Source organism: Myotis brandtii, unplaced genomic scaffold (genome assembly GCF_000412655.1).
Source record: "Myotis brandtii unplaced genomic scaffold, ASM41265v1 scaffold223, whole genome shotgun sequence".
Lineage (NCBI taxonomy): Eukaryota > Metazoa > Chordata > Mammalia > Chiroptera > Vespertilionidae > Myotis > Myotis brandtii.
Genome location: NW_005358369.1, coordinates 484358 through 497175, shown reverse-complemented (window position 1 = coordinate 497175; position 12818 = coordinate 484358). Strand labels below are relative to the sequence as shown.

At 48.5% G+C, this 12818-nt stretch overlaps 1 protein-coding gene across 1 annotated transcript; it reads right to left on the bottom strand.

Moving 5' to 3' along the window:
• Positions 1-1116: 1116 nt before the first annotated feature.
• On the bottom strand, positions 1117-12161 carry LYAR (Ly1 antibody reactive). Its single transcript, XM_005866143.2, has 9 exons — positions 12073-12161; positions 9313-9487; positions 8420-8534; positions 7704-7811; positions 7515-7598; positions 3301-3712; positions 2884-2970; positions 1796-1881; positions 1117-1343 (listed from the first exon to the last, which is right to left on the bottom strand). The coding sequence occupies exons 2-9, from the start codon at positions 9432-9434 to the stop codon at positions 1209-1211; spliced, it is 1149 nt and encodes a 382-aa protein (XP_005866205.1). The 5' UTR covers positions 9435-9487; positions 12073-12161; the 3' UTR covers positions 1117-1208.
• Positions 12162-12818: the final 657 nt, after the last annotated feature.

Below are 12818 nucleotides of genomic sequence, written 5' to 3'. Positions count from 1 at the left end.
GTGCATGAATTTCGTGCATCGGGCCTCTAGTTCACATGTAGTTCATGCTGACATGGTGAGGACATGGTTGCCGTTGGGCTACAGATAGCCCATGTCTTAGATTTGGCACGGGTGTGTGCCTTTCTGAGTTGTCCATTTAGGTTTTTACCCATTTCTGTATGTATACTTCAGTAGAAAGTTTACATTCAGAAAATGGACTATATGACTGGACCAGCGTCCTGAGAAATGGCTACACGTGAACTGGAAACGGGAGGATCGCCTCAGAACAGAAGTGGATTTCTGCATGAAGCTGCCACTCTGCCCGGTCACTGCAGCTCCTCTTGCTGCAGCCCAGGCACTTGGAGAGCCACGTGCTAGAAAAGCGAGGTGTCCGGGGGAAGGGCCTCCCTGCAGCCAGCGCCGCCGTCCGTGGTAAACCGCGGTCTGTGCGCACCTCACGCATGTGAGGAGGGGACATTTCAGACACCTCCTACGTACAGCTGCTTGTGCACATCACTTTAATTTCACTCTATTACCTCAGGAAGACAGCCTAACAGACAAAAACCCTGAGGCTCAGGGAGGCTATGTCACCTGCCCGAGAGAGGCTGCTGGCTAAGACCCAAAGCCAGACTCACGGTCACGTCTCACCGTAGTACCGGGGAGCCCTGCTCTGAGCCCGTTACCGCCCACTGCCTCCCCCGTGGGTGTGGGGGAGTCTGTGGGAGAAAGTGGGTGGGTGGAGTGGCAGGAAGAGAAAGACGCCCCAATACAGCAAGTAGGTAAGAAAGACCTTTCAAGAATCAATCCAGGGGCCTTAACCTAACGCCCTCTGTCCCCGCCCCGGGCGGAAGGCCTCACTCCCTTTCTGGGCGAACACTACAACTGTACACACCCTTCCATGACGCGTCACTGCGCTTGCCTGGGTGGTCTGTCCTCTCCCTAAAGACAACGCAGACCCACCCAGGAGCACTCTGGGATTATCTCCTTCATCCTTGTGATGGAGAAGGGTTTCAAGGACAAGAGGGTAACACCGAAGAACTGCAGGCACCGAGGCTACTGGAGGATTAAGGACAATATAGTTTATTTTCTCATAAAAGATCTACCAAAAATATATATTTTTCTTATAAGAAAACAAAATTTGAGTTGTTATTATTTATTACATGTTTTACAAACAGCAGTGAAAGGAAGAAATCAACAGAATGGACTCAATTTATTAAATACAAAAATGTTCACTTCAGAAGTTTGACCTTGTCCTTGAGTAACTTGAAGGCGGGGTTCTTGCTGACTTTCTTGTTGAAGATGGCCAGGAGCTCCTCTTCAGACCTGTGGTGTTCATTCGTCACCGCGTAATACTGAGCTAACACCTTCGCAAAGGAGAGCGACTGTCAAATAAGGGTCATTGTCCTGAAAATTTACCTAAAATGTCCTTTAACCCAGAAGTAGGGCGACAGTAAGAAATAAAAGAAACCCAGGTGCTGGCCACACAGGGTTGTGCTTGTGAAATCGGTGCAGCAGCACATGTGAATGTGAGCACCTGGCTGCATGTGGGTCAGATGTCGATAAAAAACTAAAAACCAGAGAAGAAAGCATTGCTCTGGAATAAAGGATCGCAAACTATCTAGAATAATCATTTCAAAATCACGCACGCACTGCGCCGGCTGAGGAGGGGTGGGAGTCAGCCCCCTTCCCTCCCCACGAGGCCAGACGGGTTACCAGGGCATCGTAAATGAGACACACACACATTCACAGCACTTGAGGTGTTTTAAAATAAAGAACCGATTCTCCCCAGCTGGTGTACCTAGGTTCGTGTGCATACCTTTTTCCTTAGCTTTTTGACTGCTATTTCATTGTCTGGGGCCTGCTTCAGGACTGCTTTAATAGTCCCCTTCCAATTGAATTTACCTACAATACAAAGAATAACATGCATGTTTTGTTGTACTACCAGAAGGGAAAGGAAATGATTTCTGCAACATCTACTTGCTGCCGGGAAATGAATGAATCCTGAATGGGCAGGGTACCATAACACTGTGGAGCAGGCACTCGGCCTGTCCAATCACAGTAGCCTAAAAGCACCGCTTCCCTTCACCGTTCTTGTTCTCAGAGTGAGCAGGTTAACTAGGCAACATAAACACCATCACCACTACAAATTCCTGTAAAAAGATAAGAGTTGCTTCGAAGGACCTCAGCAAGATTCACTAAGCATCCACGGAGATCGTGGGGCTGAGCACAGTGAGCAACACAGAGGTGAGCGAAAGGAGCTTAACCTTGAACGAGAGGGGACAGCCACAATATCACTACACATGGGCGACAAGATCCAAAGCCTTCATGTGAATCTATAATCACCTCAAAGTAAACCCTTTAAAAAATTAAAGTTGGGGGGTGAGTTCCAAGCTAAGAGACCTAACCCAACGTGGGCAGTCACTGAACCTCCATCAATAAAGCCTCGATTCCCATGAGTCCTTGGATCTCCTAACTGGCAGGACCCCGGGGGCAGCTTCGGGCCTGAGGAATGGGAGCAGCCGTGTGGAGGAGGCAGCCTGAAGAGGCAAGGCCAGGGACTGGATTCTGACTAGGACACATGCCAGCCGAGGGAGCGGGGTGGCATGGAGTCCAAGCAAGGAGGCACCAGGGACAGACCCAGAGACAAGAGGGGAACAGCCAGGTCTGGCTGGAGGACAGGAAGGGGACCAGGACTTGGAAAGCACGCGGGTTTAAGTTCCAAAGATAATGCATATTTCCAATCCAGACTGCTTTCCCCTTAATCCTTCAAGCTAGACAGACACACTGTAGGAGTGACTCACAGTCCTCGTGGGTTACTTTGGAGTCACTCCCGCCCTAGAGAACTTTGCTCACCTCCTCCTCCCACCCCAGAGGGCAGAGCTTTCCAAATGACACAAGTGATACCTTTTGCAGGAGCTTCATGGTTTTCTGGTTCTCCGCCTGCAGCCAGTCCCGGGAACTTAATCTTTTTCTTCTTAGAATATGCTTCAACTAAACAGAGATTTAAAAAAAAATAGAGATTTTGCATTCCTGACATCTTCTACACTTAATGCATCCTCCATGGCCAGGCCCTTCCATCACCTTGCTCATCCCCCAAGCAACCCAGCCTGTGGGGTTTCTCCCCCGGACAGTGGGGGGACAGTGGGGGAAACTGGGAGTTGAGAGGTGAGGCCACTTGCCTGGACTCAGCCCAGGTTGCCCTGACCCCAAAGCTTATGCTCTTTGCATTACTTGGTTCCAAAAGCAAGATCTAACAGATTTTATATACCCCAATCTCAGAGCATGGCCATTTTAACAAGCCCTGCAGCATTCGCCACACACCTTCGGAAAGCTTCCGCTTCCTTTTTCCCATGTTTGTCTCTTCCTTGTTCGCATCTCCATTCACTCCACACTCGCCCTTGCTCCTCGGCCCCTGCCTCTTGTTCCCTGCAGGGCCCGTGGCCTCGGGGGCACCCACCCCTCCCGCCTCCTGCTCGGCCTCAGGCCTCATTTTGAGCTTTTTAGACTTCTGACTCTTGGTTTTCTCCTGGTGGTTTTCTAATTTTAGTTCTTTCTTTTCTTTTTTCCTTTTCTTCTGCCGCTCTTCCTTCCTCTCTCTCTTGTTCTTCTTTGCCTCTGCTTGTCCTTGCGTGGTGTCATTGGCTTTGGAAGGTGCCACCGTGGTGGTCATTTCCGCAGGTGGCTTTGCCACTTGGTTGAGTGGCTTTTGCTCTTGCCCTTTACTGGCTGGTTCCTTTTTATGAAGCAAAACAAGAAACACGTAAGTATTCGTTCCACACACCCCTGTTCACAACCTACATGTATCTACTGAACACTGTTCCAAGGAAAGTGTCTTTCTTACTTACCATTTTAGAACTGTGACCCCCCACAGTTAAAATATAGTAAATACACAAAATGAGAAGAACTCCCCCAGCCCACACCCCCTCTGCATTTTTAAAACATTTTATTTATATATTTTTTAAAATATTTTTATTGATTTCAGAGGAAGGGAGAGTGAGAGATAGAAACATCAATGGTGAGAGAGAATCATTAATCGGCTGCCCCCTGTGCGCCCCCTACTAGAGGCCAAGTCTGCACCCCGGGCATGTGCCCTTGACCGGAATCAAACCCGGGTTCCTTCGGTATACAGCCAATGCTCCATCCACTGAGTCAAACCAGCTGGGGCCCCCTCTCTGCATTTAACAGGCATTTCGTCCCACTGGAAAAGGAAAGAATCCTTAAATCACTTCCGCCAGACCTTTAATTATGGCTCACAATTCACCTTTCTTTCCAATGAAGGTGAGCGTTCACGTGGAGCAGAAACTAGGTTTAGGTACCTGCAGGCCTGGGTTCAAGTTCCAGCTCTGTCAATTACCAGGTGACTCAGGGCAAGTTATTTACCTGCTCCAGACCCGTCTCCTCGTCTGTACAATCAAAGGCAGGAAACCTTCCTCACACTGTTCACGTACAAATAAAATAAGAAATGTCATGCGCTCAGTGCAGGGCATGCTCAGCGCACCAATGCACGAGAAACGCTTTGTAAACGACCAGCACTACACAGAGGCCTAATCGAACCGTCATTCAGACTAGGTGGGTCCCGAGAGGAAGTCAGGGACGCCTGGGCAGTAAAGGATGGTGGCTAAGGAGTCACGGAAAACTAACTACATGCGCTGGGGTGGGGAGAACCTCGCACTCACTGCATCCCTTATTCAAATCAGCACATGGATCATATTTCATATTTTAATTTTTTTAAAAATATATTTTATTGATTTTCCACAGAGAGGAAGGGAGAGAGATAGAGTTAGAAACATCGATGAGAGAGAAACATCGATCAGCTGCCTCCTGAACATCCCCCACTGGGGATATGCCCGCAACCAAGGCACATGCCCTTGACCGGAATCGAACCCGGGACCCTCCAGTCCGCAGGCCAATGCTCTATCCACTGAGCCAAACCGGTTTCGGCTATTTTAATTTTTTTTTAAAGCTTTTTATTGATTTCAGAGAGGAAGGGAGAGGGAGAGATAGAAACATCAGTGATGAGAGAGAATCATTGATAGCTGCCTCCTGTACACCCCACACTGGAGATCAAGCCTACAACCTGGGTATGTGCCCTGACCGGGAATCAAACCCGGGACCCTTCAGTCCGCAGGCTGACGCTCTAGCCACTGAGCCCAACCGGCTAGGGCTGGATCCTATTTTTTAAAATAATGTCAGCACAGCTAGTCCCACTGCCTGCCGCACTCCGTGACTCACGCGGAAATCTCTACGCCAGCCCTGCCCACGAGCTGGCGCAGAGCTACCTACTGAACGGCCGCGGCCCTAAGGTGCCTGTCAGGCAGGGAGAGGGCCAGTGGCAGCAGCTCCGGGAAATCCCGAGACTTATGAGTCCGCAGACCGGGCCCAAGTTCCATCGGTGAGTTACCAGCCAGTTTACTCGACAAGTCACCTCTAGTCTTCACCCTCCGGAGTCTAGGTCACAAGAATGGAGCTACTGTCCCCCAAGACAGACCAAATAAAGGACTGGCTTTAACTCAAGTACAATACAAAGTCATGCCTCCCTCTGACACCCATGCTCACCCTCTGGCAGAAGAGTGGTAACTAAATCGGGGTTTTCTCGGTAGCAGTTCAGAGAAAGAAAGTCGTCCAGGCACACAGAGTGGGGGGCAAGGAGCAGAGAATGAGTTCAGGTACAGACTCAGGAGGAAGGGGGCAAAGAAGCTTCCTTCCTGCCCTGTAACTGTGTTCATACTGCGTATCGGTTATTATCATCATCACCAAGGGCCCCAGATCTCAGCCCGCCATCTGCCCAGTTCAGACCAAGTCTCTAGCTGGTGCTTTGCCCCCACACCCCAACCCACAGAGGGAAGAGGGGGGAGGCAGGAGGCACACAGCCACCCGCCTGCAGCCACACAACAGTGACTGGTCAATCCATTCCCCATCTTCTCTCTCCTTCATTCCAGGCTCTCCTCCAGTGTGGTCTCCTCAGCACCACCTCACTGGCTCTTACCTGACAGAGCACCCTGCTTTGCTCTCTGCCCCTCTTCCTGTCTTCTATTTCTTCCTAGTGCTTTTCACAACCTGGTGTTATAGCAAAACCCCACACATATAGTTGTCTGTCTGTGTCTCCCCCACAAGAACACAGCTGCATGAGGGCAGGACTGATTACAGCTGTATCCAGTGACTGGTGTGCATTGTGCTGGGTATAAAACGTATCATGTAGAAGAGAAAGCCGCCAACCTAATGCCCAGCACAGAGTAAAGGGAGCGATAAAATTGTAGGCATGAATGAATAGGGCCTCAGGACCGCTCGCTTTGCACCAAACACTGGGATGTGCGGTGAAGTTCATGGAACACAGGCAAACCAATAATAAGCTTTTTACCAGGTTACCACGAGCTGTTTACTGACTATTAATTCCTAATATGTTCACAGCTTCAAAAGAACTTTTTAAAAACTACAATTGAACTAAGTCATTTCAAATCTTTGATTCTTAGTAAAAATAATGGCAATAACCTTTAAAAAATAGGTGCCACATACAGGCCAATTCAGTGATTGGTCATAAGGTTTCAAAGGCCCAATTTGTGTATTTTGAGGCAAATGCTAGATATACTACCAAGATAAACTTTCATTTTTATCTCAGTTTGCTGCCTAAACTATTCTCTCTATAGAAAGCGAATCAACTCCTTACAATGTGACCAAAAGAAAAGACCAGCCAGACTGTTGTTTTTTAAACTACTGATGAGCTCACTCCAGCAGCACATATACTAAGCTTGGAACAATACAGAGATTGGCATGGCCCCTGCACAAGGAGGACACGCAAATTCATGAAGCGTTCCATACTTAACAAAACTATTAAAGATATAACTCTCTGAGTGGGATGTAAGCTCCAAAAAATTCTCCCTCCACTGGAAGGGAAGAGACGGTGCTTACCGAGTGCCCGCTGAAAGGTGGGCACAGGTGGGTGCTTTTGTAGTCTCATCTACTTTAAAACCACAGCAGGTAAGGGCCCTGGTGACCCCTCTCCCCTTACCTAGACCACCACCTAGGCACTCCATCCTCACCTGCTTATCTTCCTGCACAGCACTATCGCCACCTGAGCTAGTTCAGTTTTGTTCATGGCCTGGCACAGATCAGGCACTCATAAGTACTGAATGAATGAATGAATGAATATGATCCACTTTTTAAAGAAAAGGAAACTGAGGCTCACAAGACAAGTAACGTGCCCAAGAACAAAAATATGGCAGAGAGCAGCAGGGATTCAATCCAGGTCTGCCAGACACCCAGAGCTCCTGTTCTTCCCGATACGTCCACTGCCTGCTTTCTAAGCAAACCGTTCCAGGTTAGCTGCTACCATTGTCAAACATGGGGATGAAATATCTTTCCGTGCACAATAAGGAACTCTTCTCTGCAAGGCATTGAGTTATTCCTTCCCATAAATGAAGGCCCAAGAGGCTCTCTGAAAAAGAAGGCTGTCTTGACCTCCAAAAATAAGACATTCCCACCGCATTATTAGTAAGCATGTCTGCCACGCAACAAATCTAAAATTAGGTCTGACTTACATTGCTGGAAGCTTCAGAAAAGATATTCCACACCTGCTCCAGAATCAATTCATTATGAACTTTTAAACTGTTCTTCATCCAGTTCTATAAGGAAAAAAAGGGGGGGGGGGGAATCCCATTGGACAGGTAAACACAGCTGTCCCTGATGGGCCCATATCCCCAGTCAGGGAAGCCATATCAAATACATACCTGAAATTTTGCCTTTTTCCTGGGAATGTTGTCAAACCCACTAATTTGCTCTAAAAGTTCTCTCACTTTGGGGCTGACATTGGGTCTTTTTATTAATTCATTAACTTTCTACAAAAAAGAAAGACAAAACAAAGATAATAAATAACTGACATACGTTTCATGTAGCCAGGGCTACAGAATCCACATGTCAAGTCCCAATTTTGTATTAATGTCTATTCTTATAAATTCAATATAGCATTGGAAGTCCTGGCCAGAGCAAGTAGGCGAGAAGACGAAATAAAAGGCATCCTAGTTGGAAAGCAGTAAAATTATCTCTGTTCTCAGCCAACATGGTCTTACATGTGGAACACCCTACAGATTCTTCAAAAAGCACCTTTAGAACCAATAAACAAATTCAACAGAACTGCACTCAAATATAAAGTTGCATTTCTACAAACAGACAATCTGAAAAGGAAGCTAAGAACTTAAACAAGGAATGTATGTAATACTTACCGAGTTAAAACTACAAAACACTGCTGAAAGAAAGAAGACACAAACAAATGGAACGGTTCATGGGCTGGAAGCCTTATTAAGATGTCAACACGACCCTTAGTCTAGCTAAGACATGCTGTTTCTGGGTCTTGTCGGCATGGGTGAGGCATTTATTCTTAGTTTCTTAGGCTTCCAAAGAAAAGTGGAAGGCGTCAGCTGAGACTACTGGACAACTTGGAACGTACCTGCACCCATGCCTGCTGTTTGATATCGCCTTTGTGGGCTTTCCCTTCGTAACCTTTGCCGCCGTACTTCTGGTCTTCGCTTATGCATTTCACATGGTTTTTGTAGTCCTCGCCCCTGTGAGGTGACAGAGGTCCCACCGTTAGGTGCATTCTCAGTGGTGGCTGTGTGATGTCAGCACGCTGCTCCTGTCTTTGGCAGTCCACGCCAGCCCACTGCGCACACCTCCACTTACTGTGCTCACATCCTACTTCACTTACTGTGCTCACATCCTGCTGCAGAAACACATTTCCCAGCTCCACACTGTTCAATAGGAAACCCACCACCAAACTTTCCATACATGTTTTAAACAACAGGAATATTGAATCATAATGTTGTACAACTGAAACTAATTTAATGTTGTATGTCAACTAGAGGCCTGTTGCACGAAGAGATTCGTGCAATAGGCCTTCCCTTCTCCTGGCTACCAGCACCAGTTTTCCTCCAGCACCCGGGACCCAGGCCTTCGCTCCGGCTGGAGCCGCCTTCCGTCTTCCATCTTCGCTCCGCTGCTTGGAGCCTACATATGCAAATTAACCGCCATCTTTGTTTAAAATATATTTTTATTGATTTCAGAGAGGAAGGGAGAGGGAGGGAGAGATAGAAACATCAATGATGAGAGAGAATCATTGTTTGGCTGCCTCCTGCATGCCCCCTACTGGGGATCGAACCCGCAACCCGGGCATGTGCCCTTGATCGGAATGGAACCTGGGACCATTCAGTCCGCAGGCTGACGCTCTATCCACTGAGCAACACCAGCTTAGGCATGCTTCTATTTTTTAAAGCTTTGTGGAAACAGTGCTTCCAACACTGGCCTGGGCCTTTACTATGGATACAGGAGTTACTCAGAACTTACCAGAAATCTTTACCGCAGTCAATGCAGGAAAGGCACTCGCAGTTCCTGCAGACAGCCACATGCTTTTCCACCTGTATTTTCTTCACTGATTCACCACATGCATTGCATGTAAAAAATACCATTTTTAGCTAAATTATTAAATATTCTCTATCCAAGATAGGCTTTAAATCTTGTCCTAAAAAGATTAAAAGGAAAGGGGGAAAAAAAAGGTAATTATCATTATAATCTGAACTTTTATTCCCAATAAATGATCATACAGCTAACTTTTCAACCATAATTTCACATAAAAATAACTACAAATAACAAATCAAAGTTGATTAACAATCTATATATAACTCTACCACCATGTAAGCAAAATAAATAATTAACAGTGATACTAATGGCTAAGATGAGTGCATGCACACCATGTGCTGGGCCCTCTAAGAGCTTTGCACATAAACTTATTTAATCCTCACAGCACCCCGTGAGGGAAAAACTATTGTTCACACTTTACATGAGGTATTGAAGCAGAGAGATTAAGTAACTTGCCCAAGGTCACACAGTAGAATCAGGATTTAAACTTGGCAGCTGTCTCTTAAGGATGAAGTTTTGGGGGCATTAAGTAAAATATCTTACATTTTCTAGTAACTTTCTTTCTCTCTCCCTCCATCCCTCCTTCCCTCTCTCACACTTAGGTGTGCACTGCAAATTATCTCACATCCCCAAATCCAGGAAGAGCAGAATGAGGGGAGGGGAGGGAGCTTTAGAGAGCAGAGAAGACGCCTACAAATGATTTCTACAGGGCACACAAACATTCCTGTCGGCACTGCTATGCATCCTCAGTGTTAATACGGGAGGGTGTGCCCTCAGGCTGAGTGGACAGGGGGAGGGGCCTCCTTCTGTGGCTCCTTGTGGGATCGATAGAGAAATGGAACCTGCAGCTGCCCTAACTGCTGGGCACTGGACCACTGGAGGGCGGTCACAGACCCGGGTGGCCCAGCACTGTGTCAGCATGACCTGTGCCGGTACAGATACATAACCATTTAAAAATTCATGGCGCTGCCACTGTGCTCCAAAACACACCCCCATCTGCAAGTGTGACCGTCCCAGTAACTTTCCATGTGAGAGGACTGTTGTTTTCTATCGAAGCTACACAGCAAAATGATTGGGAACTGCTGAACCCGGCACTTCCTTGCTCACTATGAAAATTAAGGCAAGGATCAAGTAAATGGGTGCAATTTGCTTCAGGGCAAGACTTCTCCCCAAATCCTCAGCACCAAGGAGCACCTGCTGGTTCCCGGGGCCTGCTCACGCCTGCATCACGCTCCTCTACCGCCCTGGTCACTGCCCAGGTGACTCCTGAGCAGAGACCGGAACTGCTCACACCCGCTCAGCCTTGAGTGGAAATGTACATCCTGGCTGCAGCTCCAGGCTTGACAAAGGCCCAGCTGATCTCTCATGGAGGCCTCTGGCTCTTCCTGGCACTGCGGACATCAGCGAGCCTGACTGGCTACACGAAAACGCAGGCCCTGGTCCCGGGTCCCCCTCCTCAGCTCGCCATCCGGGTCAGTGAGCAAGGGAGGGCATGTGGTCAGCTACAGCCTGGCACCGAATCCAGAGGAAAGCAACACGACTGTTTGCTCTAGGATGTGCAGCGGCCACACCATCTTCTCACCTGGTTATGGTGAAGACGTGTGACACAGCTGCCAGCCTGGGGAGCTGGCATCATGGCTGTGACGCAGCTCCCTCCAAGCTTAGCACTCTGCACAGGCAGACGGATGCTCAGACGGATGCTGCCTGCCCCTCAGGGAGAACAAGGGCTGGAGCAAGAGCCAGCACCACCTAATCAAGTCAGTAGTCTGGAGGGCACTCTGGTACAAGAACAAGGGCAAACCACCAACTCGGCACCGAGAAACAGATGGCCATTGTCCACACAAGGTAGGAGCAGAGCGATAAGCCACGTATCTGCTGAACATGTGTAAGTTCTTTCATAATGAAACTCAACAATGAAAAATACTCCTCAGAGTGAAGCTACGGCCAAGAGCCTTCGGGCCTTCCCTGCTGAAGTCTCCTGTTTTCTGATTGCAGGGGAGGAGGGGGGGAGGGGGCTTCGGCAAGTGTGCGATCCCATTAGGAAGCTCAGTCTGTCATCACGGAAGGTCCGGAGTTAAAGGCCTGGGCAGGACAGGGGGAAGCAAACCGGCTGGACGGAAAGAAGCCAGGGATGTTGACAAAAAAGATGCTGGGAGTATCTGTGCAAAACTCCTCTCTGGGGATGAGCCACACACAGTGTAAACATCAGTCAGGAGGGGATTATCTGATCACATGTCCACCAAAAAAATACCCCCAACCTCTTCCCTCAGTCTGTACAGCTAATGCCCACAGCTGGAGACGTGCTCCTTTTCCTTCACAGGCCCAACGCGGGGCTTGCACAGTGAGTCAGAACCTTGGCTGCAGTTTTACTCTTGATATGAAAGGGGACACTGTGGCCACCTGCTTGCTAAGGAGATAAATGAGGCCTGTGAGGACCTTACCCCTCACTTATTCAGAGCCCAGAGGACATCCCAGCACCAGCTGAGGGTCACCTTGATCAGGCCTCACGCCCACACAGCCCCCGGGGAAAGACCTGTCACTTATGCAGGAAGCACTTGTGTGTCTGTGTGGGGGGTGGGCTGAAAGGAACAGCAAGCCAAAAGCCATCCTAACTGCACAACAGACAGGAAGGGGCCAAGGCTCAGTGTAGGCGAAACAATCTCAGAAGTGCAAATGCGACACACTTACAAAAGTACACCATGTGAAAAGTCAGTCCCTCCAACTGAAGATAGCAAGCATTGCCTAAAACAAAAAATTAAACTCATTAACATTTCACAAGACTAAGTAAATGCTAGAGAAATTTAAATAATTAAACAGAAATGGTAAATTTGTAACAGAAATTAGGGGAGCTGAAAGCATGCTGCATGAAGACGCTGGGACACCGTCTGCGGGGCTCGGATGTCAAACACGGCAGTGTGTGGCCCCAAGTGTGAAAAGATGGCATTCTCTACGGGGCTGAACCTCCACCAGAGCCCGCTTTTCCTTCCCTGCCTCCTCGCCTGCCCAAGGCTGGGTCCCAACCCAGCCACAGAGACAGATGCTGTGTCCTTCCTTCTAGAGAAGGGCAAGTAGGACGCAAGGTTGTGGACTGGCTGCGCACATGCGGGTCCTCGCCCCAGATGTCGCTGTAAGTCAACTCAGCAGAATTTACTGAATGCCAAGTGTGTACTGGGATCCACACACCCAGGTACCCTCCCCCCGCCCCCCCAAAAATGTGGACCAAGTCCTCTGTGTGAGCTTCTGCTGTCTATTCATCTGACTGGGCAATTTACTGAGTTCTCATCACGTGCTGTGATCTGAGAAAAGAGTGATGAATGACGAACACAGCCATTAGCTCTCCACAAAGCCATTTCCCATCTATGATCACAACAGCATCACCACCCAGACTCAGAGCAGCTGTGATCTGCCTGGAGACGCCTGCCTGCCTCTCCGCC

Coding starts and splice junctions, on each gene's coding strand:
- LYAR (XM_005866143.2), bottom strand. CDS start 9,434: ATGGTATTTTTTACATGCAATGCATGTGGTGAATCAGTGAAGAAAATA. Junction 8,535..9,312: donor GACTGCGGTAAAGATTTCTG/GTAAGTTCTGAG, acceptor GTCACCTCACAG/GGGCGAGGACTACAAAAACC. Junction 7,812..8,419: donor AACAGCAGGCATGGGTGCAG/GTACGTTCCAAG, acceptor TCTTTTTTGTAG/AAAGTTAATGAATTAATAAA.